The sequence below is a fragment of the Camelus ferus genome, chromosome 10 (assembly GCF_009834535.1).
Source record: "Camelus ferus isolate YT-003-E chromosome 10, BCGSAC_Cfer_1.0, whole genome shotgun sequence".
NCBI classification, from domain to species: domain Eukaryota; kingdom Metazoa; phylum Chordata; class Mammalia; order Artiodactyla; family Camelidae; genus Camelus; species Camelus ferus.
In genome coordinates this window covers 31369702-31394946 of record NC_045705.1, presented here as the reverse complement: position 1 = coordinate 31394946, position 25245 = coordinate 31369702, and the positions used below count along the sequence as shown (strand labels likewise).

At 46.0% G+C, this 25245-nt stretch overlaps 1 protein-coding gene across 1 annotated transcript in view; it reads right to left on the bottom strand.

The window, feature by feature from the left end:
- PTPRJ (protein tyrosine phosphatase receptor type J) overlaps positions 1-25245 on the bottom strand; it is a 153097-nt gene that overhangs the window by 48583 nt on the left and 79269 nt on the right. Inside the window, exon 2 of the mRNA XM_032488679.1 lies at positions 85-103. Coding sequence (XP_032344570.1) covers positions 85-103 — 19 coding nt within the window. The remainder of the gene's footprint in view (positions 1-84; positions 104-25245) is intronic.

Genomic DNA, 25245 nt, shown 5'->3' with positions numbered 1-25245 from the left:
ATTTTTTCACATGGCTGTTAATGTCACTGTGTCCATCGGGGGGCAGTTGCGAACAACACAAGAGTAATGGGAAGTGGTACTTACAGTTACCTTCGCACACGATCTGCAACAGAAAAAGAAAACGGAAGTCAGCAGATTCATTCAGCCATGGCAAATGCAAATCAGAAATAAAGCAGTTGAGAATTTAATAACTGGGGCAGGCTGTTAAGTCCATTAAGCAAAGGGCCTGCTGGCCAGGGTTAGGGTGTGGGGCCACTGACTAGGGGAATTCAGTGTAACTGCGGGTCAGTTACAAACAATGGATTAACTCAGTTATATGGAGACTAAACGGCTGTTGGCTGCCTGGTGTTTTTTCCCACAGAAACACCCCACAAAAGCAACTCCCCAGGTCAGCACTCCTTCTTGTCCCTACATTGTGCATAAAGGCAGAAGGACACCAGAACAAGAGTTGAGATTCTCTGGGCCAGAAAGAAAGGAAAGTAGGACCATCACCACATCACCCCTTCCCCAGAGCCACTGCAGGTCAAGAAAGGAGGGTGTAAAACCAGACAGAAATCCACCAGGTTTGAAATTTTCATTGTGCAAAAATTCATCATCTTCCTTCTACCAGTAGGTGGCAGTAAACTTTTTTTTTCCTAAATCATATGGCAAAGAGCTTCAAGAATAAATGTTTGAAACAGAAGGGACCTTAAAGATTCTTTAGTTGACAGTGTCTCAATCTGCCATCTTTAGATCCCTGGGAATCCTCACACAAATTTATTGTGATCCATAAATTATTTACCCATACTTGAAAAACCTAAAATAAGTCAAGATTGTTCATTCTGTTGCATAGTAAGGACACTTTTTGGTTAACAGGATGTTTCAGAGTATGGTTCTTGTGATGAGGGAAATTTTCAGAAGGGCTCTAGGGGAAAAAATGTCCTCCAGCCTCCCATCACACTTATAATGAGATGCAAACTTGACCACAGCCTACGTGGCCCCTCTGACCTCATCACCCCTCATGCCCTTTGAGACCCTGAAGCTGGTTCTCCCTTAGAGCCTTCATATAGTGGTTCCCTTCTCCAGAAGCAATCTGCTCCTAGACCTTCCCAGATCGTGGCCTGAAATGCCACCTCTTCAAGGAGTCCTTGTCCAACCAACCAATAGAAATAAGCCCCCTCACTCTCCATCACATCCCTGGTGTGTTTTCCCCTCCCCATTTACTTCAGTTATTGTCAGTCTCCTCCCACTAAACCGTAGCCTCCACTAGGATGGAAACCTCGTCTGTGCCTGTGCCTAGAGTACTGCGCACAGTAGGCACTCAATAAATGCCACTGAAGGAAAGAACGAGCCTCTCGTTCTAGAGAGGCAGTGATCCCGAAGACCCAGAGAAGGTCCCCCAGCAAAGGTACGGCCAAGGCCAAGGCCAAGACCGGTCAGGTCCAGGAGTCAAACAATCCAGCCCAGGATTCCCTCCCCTTATCCCGCCATTTGCACTTATCAAAGGGAAGTGACAAGGACAACGTTCATTCTCATCTCTTGAAGGGCAGAGAAGGAAGGGCCTGTTCCCTGTCCCAGCTCCCAGTGACCCAGGCACCGTACTCAAAGGAATCCGGTACTTCCCCCTCTCCACTCCCTGCAAGCCCAGTGGGGGCAGGGTAAGCCCTGTTCATTCTCCTTTCCCTCTCGCCCCCCCCGACTCTCAAACTTCCCATTCCCACCACCGCACTCAACCCTCAAGCCCTCCTCACCTCAGCCTAAACTTCCCCAGCTCATCTTCCTGCCTCCAGCCCCGGCCCTCAGCCCGCATCCACCTATTCCAGGATGGGTACACACCAGCTGGTGTCTCTCTGAAGCTCATCATGAAACAGTAGCCAGAGTGATAACCCACTGCATCGTATGGCTTCCCGTCTTTCCTGGCCTCACCCCCACTTCTTTTCCCTCATCTTGACCTCACTGGCCCAGACTTCCCAAATAAAGCATCAGCAGTTTAATCTTTGCCTCAGGACCCAGGGGACCTAAAGGACCCAGACTAAAACAAGGGACAAGGGAACCTAAGAGAAGTCTGCAAGGGGTCTCTTGGGGGAGAGCTTCTTCACTAATAAAAAGGAATTACATGGAAAGAAATCCCATCCTGCTTTGCTGGACTTCATCAGATCTGCCCATGGTGCCTGGAGCTGCTGCAGCCACTATGTGATAAGGAGGGGGAGGAAACCTGCTGAGAATTGCTGATGAAAAGAGGGAAAACACCTGGATCCTTGCATGGCTAAATGAAGCAATCCTAGTCCCTTCCCACCTCCAGACTTCTTGTCTGGGGAGAGGCAATATGCCTTATTATTCAACTACTTTTGTTTGGACTGTCTAGTATCTGCAACCAAAAGAATACTATTTGACACAACAAAAGCAAAGCAAGGCGAATAATTTTCACATTAACCTTCATTGTTATAAAGAAAGTGAAGGGTCAGTGATCTGTCATCCAGGGTTACAGAGCTGGTCAGTGGGAGGTAAAGCCAGGAGGCAAGTCCAAGTCTGCTGGGCCCCCAGACTCTTCCACCGACCACAGTCAGGGAGAAAAAGTCCCTTGCAAACAGCACCCTCACAAGATACCTACCATGGGGTTCCTCATAAGTACTTTTTAAAAGAATACAATCAACAGAAAGTTCATCTTTCTCAAGTTAGCTCATTGCATAGCGGTGCCTGGGGGTGAAATGGGAGAAAATCAATTCCCACAGATTCCATCACTGAGCACCAAAGTTAAACTGCAGAAAAAGGAAGTTAGGGACAACTTTTCAGCAGTGACAGCTGAACATGGCAACAAGAATAACCTCAGCTCCTTCCCCTTCTAAGAGGACCCAAAAAGGCACTAGTGGCTGTTAATCAAGGATTCCACAGAAGCCGCCCTGCTTGCGAGTGCCCTTCTTCCACCACTGGTCCCTAACCCAGAGCTCCAAATCTGGGCAGGGTAAGAGGCGAGCATCCCACCGGCTCCATCTCATTCAGTCCCCACAACAGCTCTGTAAAGCAGGAATGATCATCTCCACTTTACAGATGAGGACACTGAGGCTCAGAGTACAGAACCTCCGGTCTCAGAGCTGAGGAATTTCCAGGCTAGTATGAACTTGCTCCAGGCACAGGAGGGAAAAGTGCTTCTGGGTAGAGAAAAACCAGCACTTTCCACTCTCTACTTCTCTCTGGGCAGAAATTAAACCAGACAAAGTATGCAGAGCCAAGCCCAGGGCCAGGGGCACATCAGGCTCCCAGCCTTCTCCCTCCTGGCTTCAGCAGACCCACCCGGCAATCAGAGGGTTCTGCACGAGCCCACCCTGTGGCTAGGACTCAGGCAACACCAGAAGTCACAGCTCCCGTACTGAATCAGGGGCAGTGTTTGCCTAAAAGACAGTGGGTGTCACAGCAGCACAACTGACGACAGCCAAAAGGTGGAAACAACTGAACTGTCCATCAGCAGATGGATGGATGAGCAAAATGCGCCGCACACGCACGACAGAATACGATTCAGCCATGAAAATGAAATTCTGGTGCACGCTACAATGTGGATGAACCTGGAAAACATTATGCTAAATAAAAGGCAAACACAGAAGTGTCTGTGTCTGTGGGCACACATAGTGTGCTTCCATTCACGTGAAATGTCCAGAATGGGGAAATCCATCAAAACAGAAAGCAGCCTGGCAGTTGCCAGGGGCGAGGAAAAGGGGGATGGGATTGTGATTGCTAACGGGTACTGCATTTTCTTTTGGGTAATGAAAATGTTTGGAACTAGACAGAGGTCATGGTTGCACAACATTGTGAATGCACCAAATGCCACTGAATGGTGTATTTTAACATGGTTAATTTTATCCTGTGTGAATTTTGTCTCAATTGAAAAAAAAATAAAGATAGTAGGTAAGTGGCTTTATCATCAAGTTCAGCCACTGGGAGGGAGGGGCGAAAGGAAGCTTCCTGAAGGAAGAGGTTGGGGTGGGTGGGCCGGGGTCTGCAGGGGCACACAGCACAGAGCTCACGTCCCATCAAGAGCCTGTGAATCCAGCAGGCACGGCCCAGCAGGGTGACTGAGAAGTTTAGGTTCAACTTCCTCTGACACTCGTGAGCTCTGGGACTTGGGGGTCTCGCCAAGCCATCCATTTCATCAGTCACAAAATGACAGAAGCACGGATGCAATACCGACCCTACGTCTGAGTTCTCCTGGGGCTCTGACAAAACAAGGTTCTATGCTCCCAGCCTCACAGCCTCCCTCCTGCCTCAGCTGGCGTGCTGCCCTTCCAGCCCAGGAGACACCCAGGCTCTGAGCCCCTTCGGGTCCATGCCTCTTCCCGCAGCAGGCTCTAGGCTAGATGCCAAAGACACCAAGGCACAAAAGGTGGTTCTGACTCACCGAGAGCTCGTGGGCAAGAGCAGCACAAAGGCAAAGACAGGGCAGAAAGGGAGCCAGAAGCCACCCAGTGAGGAGGCAGGGGGTGCCCAGGCACATGGTGAGTCTGGGGGACAGAGAAGGAGGGGCGCGGTGGCTTGAGAGCGATCTCATGCGGGAACTTAATGCTAGTTGGTTCTACTTGTTATAATGTTGACTGAGCCTTAACTATCAGCCAGTCACGGCACTACAGCTGTTACACTCATCATCTCCCTTAAGCCTGACAACCAGGACCCAGGAGGCAGCAACTGTGTTCATCCCCATTTTACAGATATAGAAACTAAGCCCTGGAAAAGTGAAGTTCCTGACCCAAATCTTCCAGCTAGTAAGTCTAAGATTCCAGCCCAAGTCTGCCTGACTCTGAAGCTCTTGACCTTAACCATTCCTGGAAGCACTAAGCTGCTTCACCCCTGGACAAATCTCATCTGAGACCACGGAACCCAAAGGCAATTGCAGGGCTGCTCGTCACAAGCCCCTGCTTGTCCTGGGCCTAGGGGACAGGTTCCATCAACCCATTTAAATTGACTGAATTAAGAAGGCTGGGCATTGTTCTCAAAAGGAGCAGAGTTTGAGGGTAAATTCACAGAACCTGGATTTTAGCAACTGACAAAGCTTAAGGTTTTCTATGCTACACGTTGGGTTTTCAGGGATGGGTAGTAAGTGACTGAATAACACAATGGGTAACAATAGACTATGCTTCTAAAACCAAGCCCACACACCATATGACAATAGTTATTTTTACCCACTGACGTAATTAACCAAAATGCGAACCACTTCAAGCAATTTTCAAAATCAAGTCGCATTTTATGGGATTTGCAACATGCACGGATTTCAATACTGAAAGGTCATCATTCTTCCTTCCATTTATCTCTCTTGTGAAAATTACCCAACAGCTCCCTATAAAATTGGTATAAAAAGGTAAATCATTAGTCATGAAAATGGCAGATAGGGTGGGCACTCCCTCGGAACCCAGAAGCCAGGCAATAAACACCTTTATGGGAAACTTCCCAGAAGGCAGATGTGGCATCATGGGGCAGCCTGAATACCTGGCATCCCTTTCCACCCTCAAGTCCATAGGCAGGAGATAGACAGACGAACAGGCAGCTTGGCAAGTGGTACCCACAGCGCAGGTCATCAGGCAAAGATAAGAATGTGCTGACTTTCCGCCTCATTTGCAGATATATGACCCTCTGAATGCAATGCTGTCATCAAAAGGACTGTGGAGAAGGGTCAATAAGATCCGTAATTTTGTGAACCCAAAAAGTCAGGTGAGGCTTTGAAGGAAGGAATGACCAGCTGGCTCACTCACCCCTTCCTCTAGCGGCAGTTGGAGCCATGATGAACATTTCCCTTCCAAATGCACAGAGGAAAAAAGTAACCAGAGGGGCTATTTTGGTGAGTCTCCGTGAACTCTGTGGTGCAGGGCTGAGGACGACCTTGGAAATCCCAGGCCAGAAGTTTCCATGGGTATTTTTAGTGGAACTTATTTTTTTTTCCAAAAAGAATACACTAAAGAGCTATATGTACAGAGTTCCCCATTTCACATATATCTACATATGTATAAAGTCTGTGTGTGTATACGTACACTCAGACAAAAGCCATTATATGTTTTTTGTTGTTGTTGTTATATATTTAAAGTTATAGATTTCCTTGTTCTTATTTTGGTTTTTTTTTTTCTTTTTAGTTTTTCTTTTGTGGGGGAGGGGTAATTAGGTTTATTCATTTATTTTTAGAGGTACTGGGGGCTGGACCCAGGATCTCGTGCATGCTAAGCATGCGCTCTACCACTTGAGCTATACCCTCCCCCTACTTTGTTATTTCTTATTTTCAATATAATAGATGCATAACCAAATTAAGACACGGGTCTTAACCTGTATTCTCCAATGTATTAAAATTTGGTATAACACACATTTGGGCAAGCATTTTCATTACAATTTTAAACCCAGCCAAACTAGAAGGGGCAGTTGGTGGGGGGCATGTTTTTAATGAAACTCAAAGGAAACATTTATGGAACCCCCGATGCACCTCGAGGAACACAGTTTGTAAACTAGGGATCTACCTACCCTTTGACTCTATGAAGGAAAAAAGTAAGTCCCAGAGTGGAGCAGCAACTCAGCCCAGATCACCCGGCCCTGAGACTAACGCACAAATCTGTGGGCTCCTTGGCAGCGTTCGTCTCCTCATCTTATGAGAAGATCAGGGTTGGCAGGACCCAGGCCCCTGTCTGAACCCTTTCTCCACATCATATGATAAATCTGGAGGTTCTAAATTGGAGTTCCACGGTCCAAATCTAGCCCACTGACATGTTTTGGTCTATCCACAGTGTTGGTTTTGTTGTTGTTTTCTTAACTCGCCTCCAATAGAACACTGTCCTATTTTCCCCGTTGTACTTTTTTCCAACTTTGAGACACTGTGACTTCATTATTTGGCCCATTCCATTTAGTTATGTTCCCATCTGTCTCTGACTTTCTGACCATTGACTGGAGTGCACCTTGCAAAATTCACAGGTTGCAATTATTGATTGTTTACTTTCTAAGTTTCTCTATCAGGAAAAGAGCTCTGGCCAGTGTCAGACATGAATAACATACACGATGAGGATCTAAAATGCACCACATTGCCTGCCCCTCAATCCACACTCATCCCCTGACCTGCTCCCCCATGTCACCACCACCCACCAAAAGGATCAAAAACAGGGTAAAGTGTTCTGATCTTTTAGTTGAAGACTTTGATTTTCTACTCCTGAATCTGAATAAAACCACTCCATAAATCCCACCAATTTCCTCTTGCACTGCCCATCCACTTTAGAGTTTGGATAAAAATAGCTAACAGACACCATTTACCAAGCGCCTGCTATGTCCAGGGCCAGCTCCTCATGAAATCCTCCTCTTTCCCACCTCCCACCGCCCAGCCAGGAGCATCCACAATCCATGCCTTCCTGGCTCCCCAGGCCCCCACAGCCCTCCCCCTTCCTCCCAGAGGAGGACTGAACACCAGGACTCCAGGTTCCAACTTGGCAAGCTCTGACTTCAACTGACCACAGAAAGCTAGGGGGTCTCTCACCATCTATGAACGCCAGCCAAGAAGCCAAGGGTGGATTCTATCTCCAAGGTCACAAGGGCCAGCAGTGATTTCAACAGACCCAGAAGCTTCTCACGCCCTCTTCGAGCGCATCCTGAAGAACCCTACATTCTTCCAAGGTTTGCAAACGGAGGTTCCCACCAGCCAAACCACCACCTCACTCATTCCCGCTGCACTGTGGAATCGAGGCGGACAGAGAACAGGGTTGGGTAGGAAACCAACAGGGCCTGGAGTCAGCTCTGGGTGTGAATTTTGGCACCGCTACTTATTTGCAAGGAGTCCATAGGCCAGCGACCTCACTTCTTGATCTGTTTCACCTGTAAGTCGCCATCTCTCTGTAGGCTCGATGTGGGGACTAAGCGGCACGCAGTAAGTGCTCCACAAACAGCAGGAAACATGAGTCACCAAGGTGGGAGGGCACAGGAATTCAGAGAAGACACTCTGGTGTCCAGCCCTATCAGCTGCACGCGCCTGAGCCAGCTCCTCGTCCTCTTTCAGCAACAACCCCAACAGTGCCCACCTGAGCAAGGGGGGAAGTGAAAGAGCGGTAAGTACAAAACCCAAGAGAGGGGAACCTGGGAGTTCGTTTGTGCGCATCCGATAACTTTCATAACTAAAGAAATAAATGGTATAAAGAGTATTTCTCTCACAGGATTGCTGTAACAAGTCTTAAATGATATAACCCATGTGATGCACTTAACATATACAGCAGGTGCACAGTACATATTAGCTATTATTACACTTATTACCACGAGCAGGAACTGGGACTGCAGGGTTCAAGGTGTGAAGCATGGGGAGGGGAGAGCTGTCACAACAAAAACTAAGAAAAAGCAGAACCAGAAGGGATTTCTGCTAACACAGAAGCAAGAACAGCAGAGCAGGGCCAGCTGGTATCTTGCATTCGGTTGCATGATGAGTGGAACATGGGGGGAAATTCTCAGACTGGCCGAATTCTCATCTCCTGCCACCCATCACGGCCAGAGCTGCACGGAGGCCATCCTGCATCCACCCCAGGAGAAAGATGCTGGGGTGGAAAGAAACCCATCGCCAGCCCCACTCCCCACTCTGCCATCGGGATGAGAGCCCAGGTCCCAGGACAGTCGAAGGGTGACCTCAACAATCACAGGTGATGGTGACAGGTCACTTCTTACAGAGATTCTTCTTTTTTCTTTTTAACTGAAGCACAGTCAGTTTACAATGTTGTGTCCATTTCTGGTGTAATGTTTCAGTCCTACATATGCATACATATATTCCTTTTCATATTCTTTTTTATGAAATATTGAATGTAGTTCCCTGTGCTATACAGTAGGACCTTGTTATTTATCTATTTTATATACAGTAGTTAGTATCTGCAATTCTCCAACTCCCTATTTATGCCTTCCCACCCTCTTTCCTCCCTGGTAACCATAAGTTTGTTTTCTATGTCCTTTTACAGATTCTTCTGCCTCCAATATTCTCTTTCAATTGAAAAGTGCATCACTGAGGGGGCTGGGTATAGCTCCGTGGTAGAGCACATACTCAGCACGCACAAGGTCCTGGGTTCAGTCCCTGGTACCGCCATTAAAATATATAAACAAACAAACCTAATTACCTCCTCCCACCAAAAAAAAAAAATGCATCACTGAAACATCCAGACAACACAGGAAATGTCAACTGTTCTCCAATCAGCTCTTAACAATAACCAGAATACAACCACACCCACCCCCCAAAAAAACTTAAGGCAAGGCCATGCCATCATCCTCTCTAAGAGACTGATCTTTGATAAAATGGCAGCCTGGCAAATCACCTGGGGCAAGTACTGTCAAGCCAGTGATGCCACAAAGTAAACACGTGTATTTGATATCCAAGCAATGAAAAGAGAAAACTGAGTCATTAAACACTGGATAATCAGCAGAGCCTACCCACAAATGACGAGGGCAGCCATGGGAGGTGACAGGTGATTATCAATATCTCATAGAGCCTAATGAATGCCCCAAATCACAGATCGGCAAACCACTTCTGTCAAATGCCAGACAGTATATATTTTAGGCTCTGCAGGTCTTATGACTCCACTGTTGTGATGTGAAATGAGCCACAGACAATGCGTAAGCTGACGACCATGGCCGTGTTTCAATAAAATTTTATTTATGAGCATTAAATTTCTATTTCATATAATGTTTGCGTGTCACAAAATATTTTTCTCTTGATTTTTTTTGAACCACTTAAAAATGTAAAAAACCACTCTTGGCCCACCAGCCATCCCAAAACAAGCAGCAGCTGGACTTGGCCCGCTGGATGGTAGTCAGCCAACCACTGTTCTAAATCACTTATTTACCCTGGACGGGCTGCAGGCACAGGCCCAGAGCAGGTCAGAGCATGAGCCCACGGTCTGGGTCTGGGTCTGTGTCCTGGTTCTGACAATTACTAGCTTGGGTACGAAGCTAAAGTTTAATCTTCTCACCAGAAGGTGGGGATCACAAGAGTACCCTCCTTGAAGACTTAAGATAATTAAATGAAATAACCTCTGGCACGAGGCAAATGTTCAAGAGGGGATCACTCTATCATCACTGCCATTGTTTCTTTGCTTTTGGCTAAATGCCGATCAACTCTGTTTAAGAACACAGGATCTCACAATGTAGGTCCGAATTCCCCGTTGGCTGGTAAGACGGGAAAGAACAAAATTTGCCTTAATGAACACAGGGTATTTGAGAGACAAAATCTCTCTCAATATGGGTCCAACGGCGACAGAGGATGATGCCTGACGGTCAAAACACAATGGCCACAGAACTGCTTTCTCAGAGCAGCCCCTCTGGTACCCTGGACATTTGCAATCCGACCCTGACCTTTGGCACCTGGCATAAGCCAATTTATTTTTCCATGTATTTAACTTATGTCTCTAACTAGACAATAAACTCTCTTAGGGTAGGGGGAGTCGCACACTTATATCCAGGCATGCCCAGCACATGGCCTTCCCTGTGACGTACTCATTCAGCACTGGTCAATTGGTGGATATTAACTGGATCTCCGGGGTCTGGAACAGAGCTGGCCTGGACATTAGTGGGTAAAATTGGATGGACGTGTGTGAACTTCAGGGCCTTAAGAGCAAGCAATCAGGATATAGGTGGTTAATCACAAAGTAGGCTAAAATCTTAGGGATCGCCTGTACCGATCCACCTCTACTTAGGGCTGAGGAAACAAGGCCCAGAGAGGTAAAGGGATTTGTCCAAAGTTTCTGGGTCTGAAGCTGTTCACTGACCGCATTCTATAGGCCAGGCCCCATGATCATTCTAGGGACAGAGAGACGAACGTCTCCTGGTCTCAAGCTGCCTAAAGACTGGCAAGGCAGACAAAGAAATAAACTGATTTTTTTTCCTCCTTTTAAGTGGAACTGTTTAATTTGGTGAGTGTTTCAACTTTTCACATTCTACCTCTTTAGTGTTCTAAATTTTTCAACATACACACCTTTTTTTTTTTACGTTGCAACCAATGCCCTCTATTAAGGAAAGCGTGAGTCATAAAAACAGAATTCACACTTCATATCCATTTTCCCAGGTATCGACATAACCTCAAATCCCCTGAATAATCAGTGCTGTCACCCCTGCTTTGACTCGTCCTGTCCCACAACCTAGAAGGCGAGAGCTGTCTCCCTTCCTCCTTTGCCCAAATAACTCCTGCTCATTCTTCTACCGAGACAACTTTGCCAAACTCCGTTCCCCAGCACAGCATACGCTTTCTTCTGAGGGTACGCTCAGCACCTCACCTCTCCTCTTCCTGCTCATTACTGTGACAGTCTATTTGGCCAGAAACTCCTTGAGGTTGGGGCCTCTAACTCCGCGCCTAGCACAGTGCCTGCACCGGCTGACTGCTGGTCGTCTGCATGGTAAGTTTAGTTGCTAAAAGGGTGACACTGGGGAGATGGTCTAAGCATGAAAATCAGTTTTAATTTGGACAGCAGAAGAGAACGGAAGAGAGCATTCAAGCTAAGACTAGTGTGAGGAAAGAAAAAAAAAAAAACAATGCAAGAAGGCGCATGGAAGTGATTCTCACGCTCTGGTAAGTATCAGGACTGTCTAAGGAACTTAGTAAAAATACAGAGGCCCAGCCTCATCCTGCTTTGGACAGCCTGGGCCTCTGTGTCCTTTACCAGCTCTTTAGGTGACATTTGAAATCCACTGGATGAAGGTATTTTAAAGGGACATTGAGGGAGGGTGATGGAACCCAGAATCCCCTCTGGTCAGAAGTAGCCACACCCCTAAGCTCCCAGGAAAGCCCTCAGCAGCTCACTCCAGGGAGCGAGCCGAGAATGGTTTAGTTTGAGGAAACTCAATCCAGAATAAACTAAAGACACACTTTAACGGTCTTTAAACAAGAAAAGGGCCAGGTCTTCCGGAATCCAGGCTGAGTCTGCTCCGGAAGTTCCAGCTGGACTAAAACCAGACTATACTCGGTGGAGAAGGTGGGTCACAGGGAGGGTTTTTCTTAGATGCACTGCAAACTTCCGGCAGCTTCTTCCTGCTCTCCCGTAACAAATCCGGCAAGCCAACAAATCTTAGAAAGTAATCGCTTCAGCCTATGCAGGGATTTGGACTAACAGGGACCAAGGACTTAAACCGTCCTCATAGCAAGATGAGGAAGCACAATGCCCTTTCACTCAGCCCTTGGTAAATCCTTTTCCTGCCCGTTGACTGCCACCATCCAGCCACACAGCGCGTTACTGGTCCCATTCGTGGGTCCCTTGCTTTTCCTGGTGTGCTTTCAGGAAATAAGATTCGGCACTGAAGAGACTTGATGGATGTAAACACATTCTGTAAACTGCTGTGAGCTGGGCTGTGTTCCAGCCAGACCTGACGTGAATGAGTTGGCCTTTTCCAGAAGCACGAGAATGGTTGTGGAAGTCAGAGCCGAGTTCAGCCGCCCACCCCACACCCAACCATCTGGGTGACACTGGGTGAGTCATCAATTCTCCTGAAGCTTTAATTTCCATATATTCAGGTGGGGAACGATGCTGCCTGACCTCTCACGGTTGTGACAAGCAGGAACTTCCATGGGGTCTTGTGCAAAGTAGCTGCTTAGCAAATGTTAGCTCGCTGAATCCCTGAAGTAAACTCAACATCAGAAGTAGTCATATTTAGCGTTGAATGAAAGATAAACACACATGCACACTGGTATTTTACCAGTTGAAAATAATTATTAACTATCAGCCATGTTGCACAAATACATTGCATTATATAAAAAGTCACTCTCTTCCAAAGTTTGCACTGACAAAGAAAAAGCCAAAATTCTCAAAGTCTCCTAAGTCCAGTCCATCTTTCTTTGCCATCTAATAAAACACTTTTTATTTCCTTTCATGGGCTTAAACTTCACTAAAAGGCAGATTGTCTGAGGGCATGCCTCTGAGACAACAGGACTCTGTGTGTGCTCAAATAATCCCCTGTTCCAGTTGACTGTTTTCTATTTTTCTGAATAGACACTGTACAGAATCAGGAATCAGAAACGGTCCTGTGATCTCCCTAATTGCTTCCACAGACGAGTCCAAAATGGGTAAATTTTTTTTCAAAGACACAACTGACTCAAACCCCAAACGCTCCTCTAAAAGCCCTTATCAGCCTTCTCTCCCACAATGGCCTGGACCCCCACCCCCCACCCCCACCAACCCTCACCCCAGGGCTCGGCAAGAACTCAAACAGCAGAAAGGGCTCCCCCTCCAGACAAGACCCATCTCTGCCCAAGAAAGGCCAGCACTGAGAAGAGGAAGGCTCTTTGGAAGTCAAAGACAACATGTTCTTGGGCGTCCATCCTCTTACTACCCTGAATTTCACCCCAAGTCTGATCCAGAATCTTAGCCTTCAGGAAGCCACTGTGCTACCAAGGACTTCTACACCCCCAGATCATCCTTTACAGCCACATACAAGCTTCAGATACACACATTCATCCCAGTAGACACCAAAAACCAGCCCACTCAACCTCAGATTTGACAGATCACAGTGGAGATTAGTGTCTCCATCTTCTTGGCATTCTACTGGAGTTCTCCAAATTCTTTATATAAGATCATTAAGGAAACAGCCAGCTCCTGTTAATCAAAAAGTTGAACCAACAAGACCAAGCAGAAGCTAAAGTCTCATCAGTAAATAGTTAAAAGATCCAAATTCCCAGCAGGTTTGACATCAGACAACATTTGTCGGTCAACCTCTGTCAAAGTTTTTAAAGAAATTTAATATGCCAGGAATATTTCACTATGATAGTTGGTAAGCTTGATAAAATGATTTTATTGCCTTAAAAAAAAAATGAATATAGTAAGAAACTCCGGGAAGGTCATTTTGGCAAGATCCGTGGGTGGCAGTCTATTTGGGATCTAAGAGAGACTGTTCCACACTTACGTGTTTTAACAAATTAAATATCAGGAAAACAATTTTATTTGGTCCTCGCTGTTCAAAGGAAAATTTCCCTGCTTGCATTGTGGCTTTTGACATCCTGCCAAGTTTCAGACACTGAAATATGAATGGGATTAAAAAGGATTAAGACAGAGTAAATGCTATTAACAGCTCTTCTATTGCATGCATCTATCTTACTCAGGAGCCAATGACCCACCAGGGAAAAAGAAGAGCTGAGAAGGAACTGAGCTCATTCAACACCTGCTCACTTGGGATGGCGAGGTCAGCAGTTAATGCTGGGCTCTCTCCAGCCACAGTCTGTGTCTGTCAAAGATTTGCACCATTCATCTTGACACATAATCAAAGAACACTTCATCACGGGTCGTCAGCGCTGCAGGAGCCATCAGCAATCAGTGGCTTCCCTTTTTATTATTTGAGAACAGCAAAATCCTCTTGACAAATTAAATCTTACGGGAAACCCAAATAAAACCAGTTAAGAGGGATAACATTATATTAGTAAGCCTTAATTTTTAAAGATCGCATCTACATCATTTCTTTATTGTGGAGTACCAATTTTTTTAAAAAATGGCAACTTGGGCAAACACAAAAATCTGAAATCACATGTTAGTTACATCACATCCATTTCTGGGTTTCATTTGTTTGCACAAAAATCAATAAAATTCTGATTCACAGAGCTGTGGAGCTGCAAATGGTAAAAGTTTAACAATTCATCTCAATTAAACAGAGAGCAGAGGTTTTATTCCTAAGGGCATCATAAAAAAAAAAATTAAGCTGGCGGTACAAAGGAGCACACGAGTAACCTCCAATGTTAAAGGTTTTTAATTCTCTTCCTAGCTTTATTGAGAAGTAATTGACACGTAACATTGTGTGAGTTTAAGGTATACAACATGGTGACTTGATAGACGTATTATATATTGCAAAATTACTACCACCTGAAGGTAAGTTAGTACATCAATTACCTCACATAGATACTTTTTGGGGAGAGAACATTTGAGATCTACTCTCTTAGCAACTTTCAAGTATAAAATACAGTATTGTGTTAAAAGTTTTAAATAATAAAAAATAATTTTCTTTTCATTTGAACCAAGCATTTAACAGAATTCCTGAAACATTTCAGAAAATGTTTCCTTGGGAGAGTTTTAAACTACTCCTCTGTATTCTAATCTTATACAAACTCTACTAAAGGATTTTTTTTTAAAAGGAGGAACACTCCTTGATTCTATAAAGTCAATATAATCTTGATACTTAGACAAGGACAAAATGAGAAAGGAAAATTATAGGTCAACCTGATACATGATCACAGATGCAAAAAATCCCAAACAAAATATTAGTACACATGAATCCAGCAATGTATCGTAACCAAGTTGACTTATCCCAGAAATGCAACAGTGGTTTCATTAGAAATAGAAAATACGTGTCATTTATTACATACCAGATTAAAGAAAAAAAGCCGCAAGTTTGTCTCAATAGATACAGAAAAAGCATCTGATAATATTTAACACTCATACAAGAGAAGTTCTTAGCAAATTCAGAGTAGAAAGGAACTTTAACTCAATGATGGCCAGCAACATTTTGAACCCAGGTGAAACTGAGAAGGATTCCCTTTAAAATCAGGACCAAGACATTAATTGTCAACTACAGCTCAGTAAAGTTGGGGGCGGGGCAGCAGGGGTGGGAGGAGCGGAATCAAGACAAGGATGATCACTGTGACCACTTTAGTTTACATAACAGACAAGAAAGGAAGAAATAAAACTCTCATTGCTTACAGAAAATGAGATAAGATTGGTCATATATTTAAATCTACAGATACATTATTAGAAATAATCAGAGAATTTAATCCAGCTCAGTTACTAAATCAAATGTGTTTCCATATATCAGCCATAAAGAGAAGAGGTGATCTTTTTAAAGTTATCATTTACAATAACAGCAAAAGCCTGAGGAATCTAAGACTCCATCTAATAAACAGGTGTAAGCTCTGGAGGGAGATAATCATCAAACTTTTTTAGCCGTCAAGGAGCAGAGATACACCCTGTTCCACACTGTAAGACTCAACATGGAGCGATGTCAGTTCTCATCAAGCTAATTATCGATTCAATGCAATCCCAACCAAAATCCAAATGAGGTGGGTTTTTTCCACAAAGTTGATCCTAAAACATACGTGGAAGTGCAGAAAGCCAGGAACTGCCAAGACTTCCTGAAGAATTTGGGGGAGGGGTTTCCTCTAGCACCTCTCAACACTTCTTATGATTAGAAAGAAAAAAGACTTATTATGATGCCAATAGTGATTAATACAGCGTGGTGCTGGTACAGAAACAGACACAGGGACCAGTGAAACAGAGTAAAGAACCCAGGGAGAAGAGGGGAGGGTATAGCTCAGTGGTAGAGTACATGCCTAGCATGCATGAAGTCCTGGGTTCAATCCCTAGTACCGCCATTAAAAATTAATAAATAAGAAAAGGGGCATGAGAAGTATTTTTGGAGAAGTGGAAATGTTCTAGATCTTGATCTGAATGGTGGTTACTGAGGTGTATACATCAAAATTTGAGCTGTACACCAAATCCTTACATATTTAACTATGTAAGTTACACTTAGAAGAACAAGGACAACAACAAAAATGTGGGGTCTTGCCCCACTTCTGTCATTAGTTTATACTTTTATTGCATTTGGCCAGTAAACTTATTTAAATACAATCAGCTTCTTAATATTTGAGATTTCTTTGAATCATAGTAGGTACATCTCTGTTATTGTTCCATGAGTATTTGAGAGAATATGTTATCTCTGCTATCTAGCTGTGTGACACTGAATATGCTACTCAGCTTCTCTGTGCCCCAGTTTTTATGTCATTAAAATGTGGCTAACATAGTACCTGAAATAAACAAACAAACCTAATTACCTCCTCCCTCCCCCCCCTAAAAAAGAACCCAGGGAGAAACCCACTCATCTATGGAACCTTGTGATATGGCTCACATGGCACTGAAGTTCATTGACAAGAGGGAAGAATCTATCAAATGGAGAAAATGTTGGTGTCTACATGGAAAACTGTGGATCTGGATCTCTACCACCATACCTACCGTACACCAAAGCCACTTCCAAACAGATTACAGACATAACTAGGAAGGGCAAAACCCTGCAGCTTTTAGACTGAACTACAGGAGAATATAACTTCAAGGTAAGGAAGTATTTCTTAAACAAAACCCAAAAGCATAACCATAAAAAAGTGACTGATACATCTGATGCCGTTAAAACTAAGAACTTCAGTTCCCCAAAAGATATCTTGAAGCAAGTGAAGACAGCCACAAACTAAGACGATACAATGCATATAGCCAAGAGAGAATTAATCCTTAGAACATATAAAGAGCTTCAATAAATCAATAAGATAAAGCAAATAACCCAACAGAAAAAAACAACGGAATGACCTGAACAATGTTTCACAGAAGAAATACAAGTGACCGATAAAGCCAGGAATAGTTGTTCAGATCAACACTACAGAAGTACATCATTTACACCCACTGGATTTGCAAAAATTAATAACTCTGATAACAGCCAGTAATGGAGAAGCAGTGGGTCAACAGGACCTCTTACACAGTGCCGACAGCGGGGGAGAATGGCCACAATCACTCTGGAAAACAATTTGGCAGTTTGGTGAGGTTAAACTTCATCACAGTGATTCCATTCACAGGACTGAGCCACACAGAAATCCTCTCTGCATATGAACCAGGAGACACGAGCTGGAATGTTCATACAGCAATACCATAGGCAATAATCAAAAAAGTGGGAAAAGCCAAATGCCCATCATTCGGGAGAACAGATAAATGACTGCAGAATAACACACTGATCAACAGTTCATGCCTATAAAGCTGAATGAATTGCAGCCACACACAGTATGGATGCACAATAGACAATACTGAGTGAAAAAAGTAAGTCACAGAGTGTGACATGTACCCTTAATAAGCAAAACTAAAAAACATATTGCTTAGGTATGTGCACATATATGTTTAAAATTTTTTTAATGTTGAAAACGGATCCATGTAATTCAGGATAGTGGTGATCTGACTGCTGGGTAGGCCAGGGATAGGCTCAAAAGGAACCCAGGTAGATGAAATGGCTGGGTGGTGGAGTCACAGGGGTACACTTCATTACCATACTTGTAGCTCAACTAGGTTCTTCCAAACGATCAAACATGATCTGATAAGAATGACTAAACCACCAACACAATCCACTGTCATCACCGTCCATGACGCTGACAGCAGCCGACACTTATCAGGCGATCGCTGGAGGCCCGGCGCCACTCCAGTTACACAGATGAAGGACAGAGGTCAGGGGATCTGCCAAAGCAGGGTAGCCAGGTGGGAGGCCAGAACCGGACGGCAAAGCCAGACCGCCTCACTCTCCGCCAGTGCTCTTCCCACTGGGCTCGAGCCCTCACTCCACCACCAGCCTGTGAGTATCTGGTGTTCGCTTCCCTTCCCACTGCAGTGTAAGTTAAGGAGCATGCCTTATCAGTGCCTTTGCTCCCCTCTGAGCGCCTAGCACATAGCAGGTGCCCAGTCAGCACCTACAGGCTGGAGATGTAAGTCAAGTCCACCGGGGCTTGTGTTACTGGAGTCACGTGCTCTGTCATTTCATGCAGGCAGTCATAAGCTGACCCATGCACAACCACGGACACTCCAAAACCAATTGCTTTATCGAATTAGCACCTAATCACTAGCTTCTAGAAAAATGTTTCTCAGTTGACAAGGTGGCAACGGAAGGGGGGATGGTCCTCCATTGTGAGAAATACTGCTCGTAATTTGTTTCTAAGAAGCGTACACATGGCTGGTATCTTGTCCAAGCAGAGCAAATCCAAAGCTTTCTCCTAATGGCCATCACCTGCAGGGTTCAACGGGCCTTCTTCACGAAGAGTTAAAGGGGCAAGTTTATAGCCGGGCCGGGGCCTCAGGCCTACATGCAGGATGGAGGTCTTGAGGACCACTACTGACCTCGAAGGAAAAAGAGAGAAAAAGGGATAAAGAAAGGGAAGTGAGAGAAGAGGGGGACAGAGAAGAGGAAGAGGGAGAGAAAGAGGACTCAGGAGCCGGCTGGAGGCGGCCGGCCCACTGTTCGGTTAGATCGGTGGTTACCTGATGAGGTCATAACAAGACAGTGCAGGAGGCTGCTGGAAACAGAGCAGAGGCCACCCTCCCAGCCCAGAACTGATCTAAAGGAAAGGGGAAGCTATTCCTGTGGGTCTGGAGTCCTAGATCGAACCACCTGTTCCACCCCTGGAGTCAAGACACCTCGCCTTGTTTCGGCCTCCGTTCTTCTGTCCATCAAATGATATTGTCACCCCTGCCTTCTAACTTCACAGAACTGTTCAAAGATCCAATGAGATGGCATATCCAAGCCCTCTGCAGACTTCAAATTTTTCCTGTCTACAAGAGCACACTCTTAAGACAGTTTTTCAGAAGTAAGTGGCCCACCGTGATCACGTTGGCATCTCCCACAGCAGCGGGGAGAAGCACCAGCATTTCTCATTTCTGAACAGCACCCACGGGAGTCCAGAAATAATGATGTTTGCTGCCAAAGACTACAACCTGCAGGCTGCACAGGGGAGATTCAACTCTACCCAACAGACCAGCTGTTCTCCAGGCTCCACTTCAATCCCTAGCAACCCGAGCACCAGAAAGCAAACTTCATCCCTTCGTGTGGCTGGCGGCCCAGAGACACCACCCTCTGACTGACAACCCTGAGCAGACGCGGGCTCTGGAGCAGACTCCACCTGCTTGGCTCACTTAGTCTCATCTTGACACCAGTCCTAAGGAAGCAGGTGCCTTTGAGAAATTTTTCAATCACCTAAAGGAAGGAAAGGTCAAGTCTGGGGCAAAGAAGGGAAAGAAAGTCACATAAACAACGCCAGGTTTTTCACTTAGAGGAGGACAGTCGAGACCTGCCTTTAAGAAGAGGGCCGGGCCTGCGACTTTCCCCTCATCAGCAAACACTGCTACGGAATCTACCTAAACAAGACCCACCCTGCCCTAAGGTTTAGAAAGAGTTTTATTTTGTAGCCTAACTTTTTAAATACACACACACTTAACGCCTCATGGGGAAATAATAAAGATGCAAAGTTCTGACAATGCCAATAATATTATGACAACAGCCTATGTGCCAGGACTCTGTCTTCCTATGTCGTAAGTCATCCTAGTAACACTCTAAGAGATAAGGGACGCTCTTATCTCCATCTTACCAATTGGAAATTGAGGTTCAAACACCAGAAGCAAATTGCCCAAGACCATATGGTTAGTCTGCAGCCTGCTGGGATGCTTTCTACAGGCCCCCTTTCCTCCTCCAGGCATGACTGGTCCAACTCAGAGCCCACATCCTCCCACTTGATAGCAAGGAGGAATTGGCTCAATTGCAGACTGAAGAAATCCTCCAAGGCAAACAGGGAAATGCCCAGCCCCAGCTCTGCGTGTCAACCTTCGTGATGTGGTCTCACAAACAGCCCTTGGTGGGGGAAACACGTCACCGCCCGCCCCAGACACTCACCCTCTAGAGTGGGGCAATCTGGTAGTGTTTGCTAAAATGCTGGAAGTCGTGGGGAGAATGCAGCAGCGGGACAAAGACAACACTCGAAATGCAAAGCACCGGCCACCTGCTCACAGCCAAGCAGAGCTGAGGCTGCAGGGCTGACAGCTCATGCGGGCACCAGAGGAAACCCGGCAGGGCAAGCTGGGCCCCAGACCACAGCACGCAGAGCATCCCTGGCCACCTGAACCAAACTTCCTGAACACTGAGGTGTGATGGATCAGAAACAGTGGTGGGGCTCCAGTGCTCAGTAAAACCACCAGCCAGGCCAGGCAGGTCGGGGTGGGTCTGGGGGCCAGCGCCCACCTCTCACAGTTGGTGAGGATACAGAGGTGCTCCAGGCTGCGCCGTCAGGCCCCTACCTGTCTCTGAGGAAGGCCACTGTGCCAGCTCTGGTCAGGGACATGACACCAAAGCCTCCTCCTTATGGGTGACCTGCAGGGACGGGGCAGAAGTGAAAGCCACCAGGCCAGTCTCTGATTAGGCGCCAGGAGCTCTTCAAGAAGGGAGGCCAGTATGGGCCCGGGGTCCTGGGAAGGACAGACCATCTTTACTTCCTCCCTGAGGCTTGGGTGACAGGAGGATGGAGGAGAGAAAGGGTATGTCAGGAAGAAGGGGAAGATGCATAGCATCTGGGGCTGTGAGTCTCGCCCACGTGGGCCGGGGCGCGTGGGACACAAAGACAGTGGTGCTCTGTGTCCGCCCTCAAAGGCGGCTCCCAGCTGACCCAGGCTGCTCAACAGGCTGCATATTAAACAGCGTTTCCTTGACCCACGAGGACCAGGTGGGTAGGGAGGAGGGGACTGAACACCTACTTTGTATAACAATGGGTTTCCCCACATTTCACTTGAATAATAACAGTATTTACTGAGAGCTGGTCATAAGGCAGCACTGCTCCCAGGATCTTTTATGTGACAGCCGGGGGCACGCTAGGGTTAGCCCCCATCATAGGTGAGGAAATGAAGGTGCTGTACTTCAATGGCTGGTACAAGGCCCTAGAGGTAGGATGTGCCAGAGCCAGGCCTGAGGCCCCCTCTTTACTCTATCCCCCAGAAAAATCCCTCTCATTTACTGAAGATCACTAGGTGCCAGGCCCGGGCTAAGCAGATCACATCTGTTCTCTCATTAAACCCTCACGGTAGCCCTCTGAATTAAATGCATCATCTCCATTTAAGAATCTGTATGTGAGAAATTATACCACAATAAAGTTGTTTAAAAAAACTAAAAGAATTTATATGTGTACAGTATGACATCGACTAGATTAGCTTATTGCATTAAAAAAAAAAAAAAACTGAAAAGACACCAGATCATTAACAGCGGTCTCCCTGGGTAGTCAGTTACAGGCAACGTTTTTTGTTTGCTTGTTTCTGTACCGGACATCATTTCCAAGCTTCCTTTTACAAATGAAAAAAAAATGGGATTTTAATTCCATGTAACACACAGCTGGGAATAATAACAACCCAAATAAAAATGTTCAAAGTCTCCAACACAGGAGACGGCTTCCTGGCTGCACGAGGCAGGGATGACACACAGAACAGGGCGGCACCGAAGTGAAGAGATACCGCGTGTCACCTGAACGCGTAATAGCTGATAAAGCTCCATAAGCAAAGCATGTCGGCCGACTTGGCTGATGCCAACACAACGTAAATTTTCTTAATGTGACCCACCAGGATGGAAACTGCATTTGCTAAGATTGCCCCAAGCCAAGCATAACAAGCCTGGGTACAGAAGCCACAGGGACTCCTGCCCCTGCACACAGACATCTAACACATCCACCCTGGAGGACACAGGAGATTTCAGACGACAACGCTCAAATGACGTGGCAGAGAGAAGACCTGAGGACTGTCTAGAGTCGGGAAGCCCAGCAGTGATCACCACCCCCAGTGGGGGCCCCGCTGAAGGCCAAGAGCAAAGGTGGGCATCCTTCAAACACCACTTGGCCCAGGTCTCTAGGAGAAGCCTGTGGCAGCAAGCTAGGGGCACGTGGGGCCAGTTGCCAAGTTCTGCGCTTCCTTCATCTGTGAACATATGGAGTCACTAAACTGTCACTAGGAGAGCCTGGGACAGCTCGGCAGAGGCCGGGCCGTTCCCTTCCCACAGATAATTTATGTCAGTCATTACAGGGCTTAGGGAAGGAGCATGGGATGGTCTCTGGTCTTTAAATCTGACAGTGCGTCATGAGAATTTCCACATGCTTGCGACTCTGTGGTCTCTTTGTTAAAAGGCTGCCTCGCCATGCTCCCAGATGAGAGAGAAAATGCCTGTCAGTCATCTTGGAAGAGGCAGGCAGGCCCTCTCGAGAAAGGGAAGAGCCCCCAAGCCGTGTGCGGAGCACTGGACCCTGGGCAGACCCCCCTCATCCCAGCCTCCAAGGACCCGAGCCTGGGACGGGGACTCAAATTAGATCTGTGAAATCCTTCAACAGCTGAAGCGCAAGATCACAACAGAGGGCTAGGAAGCCAGCACAAGTGACGGCTGCTGTTACTCAGAATCACAGGTAGTAAAGGTAGGAACCCTGCTAAAAATAAAACTGACGGGTGTCACTCACTGACGTATCATGAGAGCCTATTTACTAGTGGGCGCAGGGGGGAAGAGAAGAGGGTTTCCTTGGCTCTTGACCCAAAATCTCTCCTAAACCGACTCATCTCGTTAAGTCCACATGTTAACTCCTTAGGTAGGTGCCCCAATTTCACAGACAAGAGATCGGCTCCTAAGTGGCAGAGGCAGAATCTGAACACAGGTGTGGTTAGCTCTAAACCGGTGCTCACGGCCATCCTCTCTGGGTGTTAGGGGCGTCGCCTCAGCTTTGCTGTGTGACCTTGGGCAAGTCACATGCTTTCTCTGAGTCTCATGTTCCTCATCCGTAAAATAAGGAGAACAGGCCTTGACTGATTTCTAAGGCCCCTTCTAGCTCTGACGTTTCATGGATTTACCTACCAGGGGTTTGGGTTTCGCAGGTCAACGCAGTTTCAAACATTAAACACACAAAGCATGAAGGGTCAACCCAAGGGTCAGAACTTCTTACTTTGCCAAAGGGCACTTACTGCCTACTTGTTTCACAAGAGGAAATACCTCCCCCTAAAAATATAGGAAGGACATAATTCTGATGAAAGAATGATCCTCTGAACTGAGTTAGGGTCATGAGAACCTCAGTACATTAGCCTTACTTTTCTCTTTTTAACACAGAAACTTTTAACTGGAAACTTTTCACAGACTGCGTTGGTCTGTAGACCAGTGTCTGGGAACCACAATCATATGTATTTCTAAGCACATTAATCTTAGGACAAAAAATTAAGTTGCTTTGCCTGGCACACTGGAAAAACTCAATGCATCTTAGTTGCAGAATAAACTGATATAATGTGAATTGTATAAGTTAATTATCAAGACTGGTAAAGAGAAATAGCACTGATCATAATAATAATGCATTACTTTAATTTTTCTGTTGTTGTTGAAGCAGGCAAGACACTTGGTGCTTTGCATGGATTGGTTCATTTAATTCTCCATATTCGATTTTTGCTCTTTTTCTATCAACGTGTGCAGTTCTCCAGGGGCACAATGATAGGGAAATCGTTTCAGATTGGTAAAAACAGATTTCAGCATATTTCATGGGCTCAGCATGGAGAAACACACACACAGACACTCTTTTAAAAAGCACTGTTGCACTGAGAAGAGGAGCAGGAAGTTATAGAGGAGCAATAAAAACAAACACACACGTCCAGTGTCTTCCTGCAGACTAGCTGCTCAGCCGGGAAGGCCAGGTGGCCCCAGGCCACTGACTCCGGTTGCTCAGTAAATCCCAGGAAAGGGCCGAGGTGAGGTCAGGGTTGCAGCATGGAGTGAGCAGGACAAGAAGCTGCAGTCTGCAGGCTGGAGACAGGCTGGGACCCAGAATCAAACCCGTGTGACTTGCCTCGGGGCTCACGTAGAAAGCCTCAGGTTGCCCAAATGCAAGATGCGTCACTCCCTGCCTCCCAGGGAAAGCTTGTTCAGCTTTAAGCCTCATCTTCTCCCTGAAACCTTCTCTCCCTGTTTCAAGTCTCATAGGTCTTTTGGAGAGGGGCGAACAGAGCTAACCCATGGAGGAAACCAGAGGAGACTCAACACGTTCTCTTCCACCCACTCCCAGGAGCCAGTTTTCAACACATGAGAAAAGCAAAGCCCAGAGAGACAGCAACTTTCCCAAAGCCATGCGGCTGGAAGGCACACATTTCATTCAGAGAGGTACCCCTGCCACAGGGAATGCTCGATAAACCCCCGCTGCTCACCTGGACAAGAATCATGCACGAGCTACAGGATCAGCACAGATCCTTCCACAACCTGGGGGCTCTGTCTAGACCAGCGCTTCATTTTTTTGGAGGGAGGGGGAGGCAAGCAATTTTTTTTTAATTGAAGTATAGTCAATTTGCAATACTGTGTTAATTTCTGGTGTACAGCATAGTGATTCAGTTAGACATATATATATTCCTTCTCATATTCTTTTTCATTATAGGCCATTACAAGGTATTAAATATAGTTCCCTGCATTACATAGCAGGACCTTGTTGTTTATCTATTTTATATATAGTAGTTAGTATCTGCAAATCTCGAACTCCCAATTTATCCCTCCCCACCCCCTTTCCCCCCTGGTAACCACAAGTTTGTTTTCTATGTCTGTGATAGACTAGCACTTCTTAAACTGTTCGGACCCCTTAATGTTTTTAAAAATGATTAAGGACCCCAAAGAGCTTTTGTTTATAATAAACCTATTACCTGTTAACAAAAATAACATCGTTATGGAAATGGTATTTTCTAATACGGGGGAAAAAATGTATGAGAGGAGCAGCGTTAT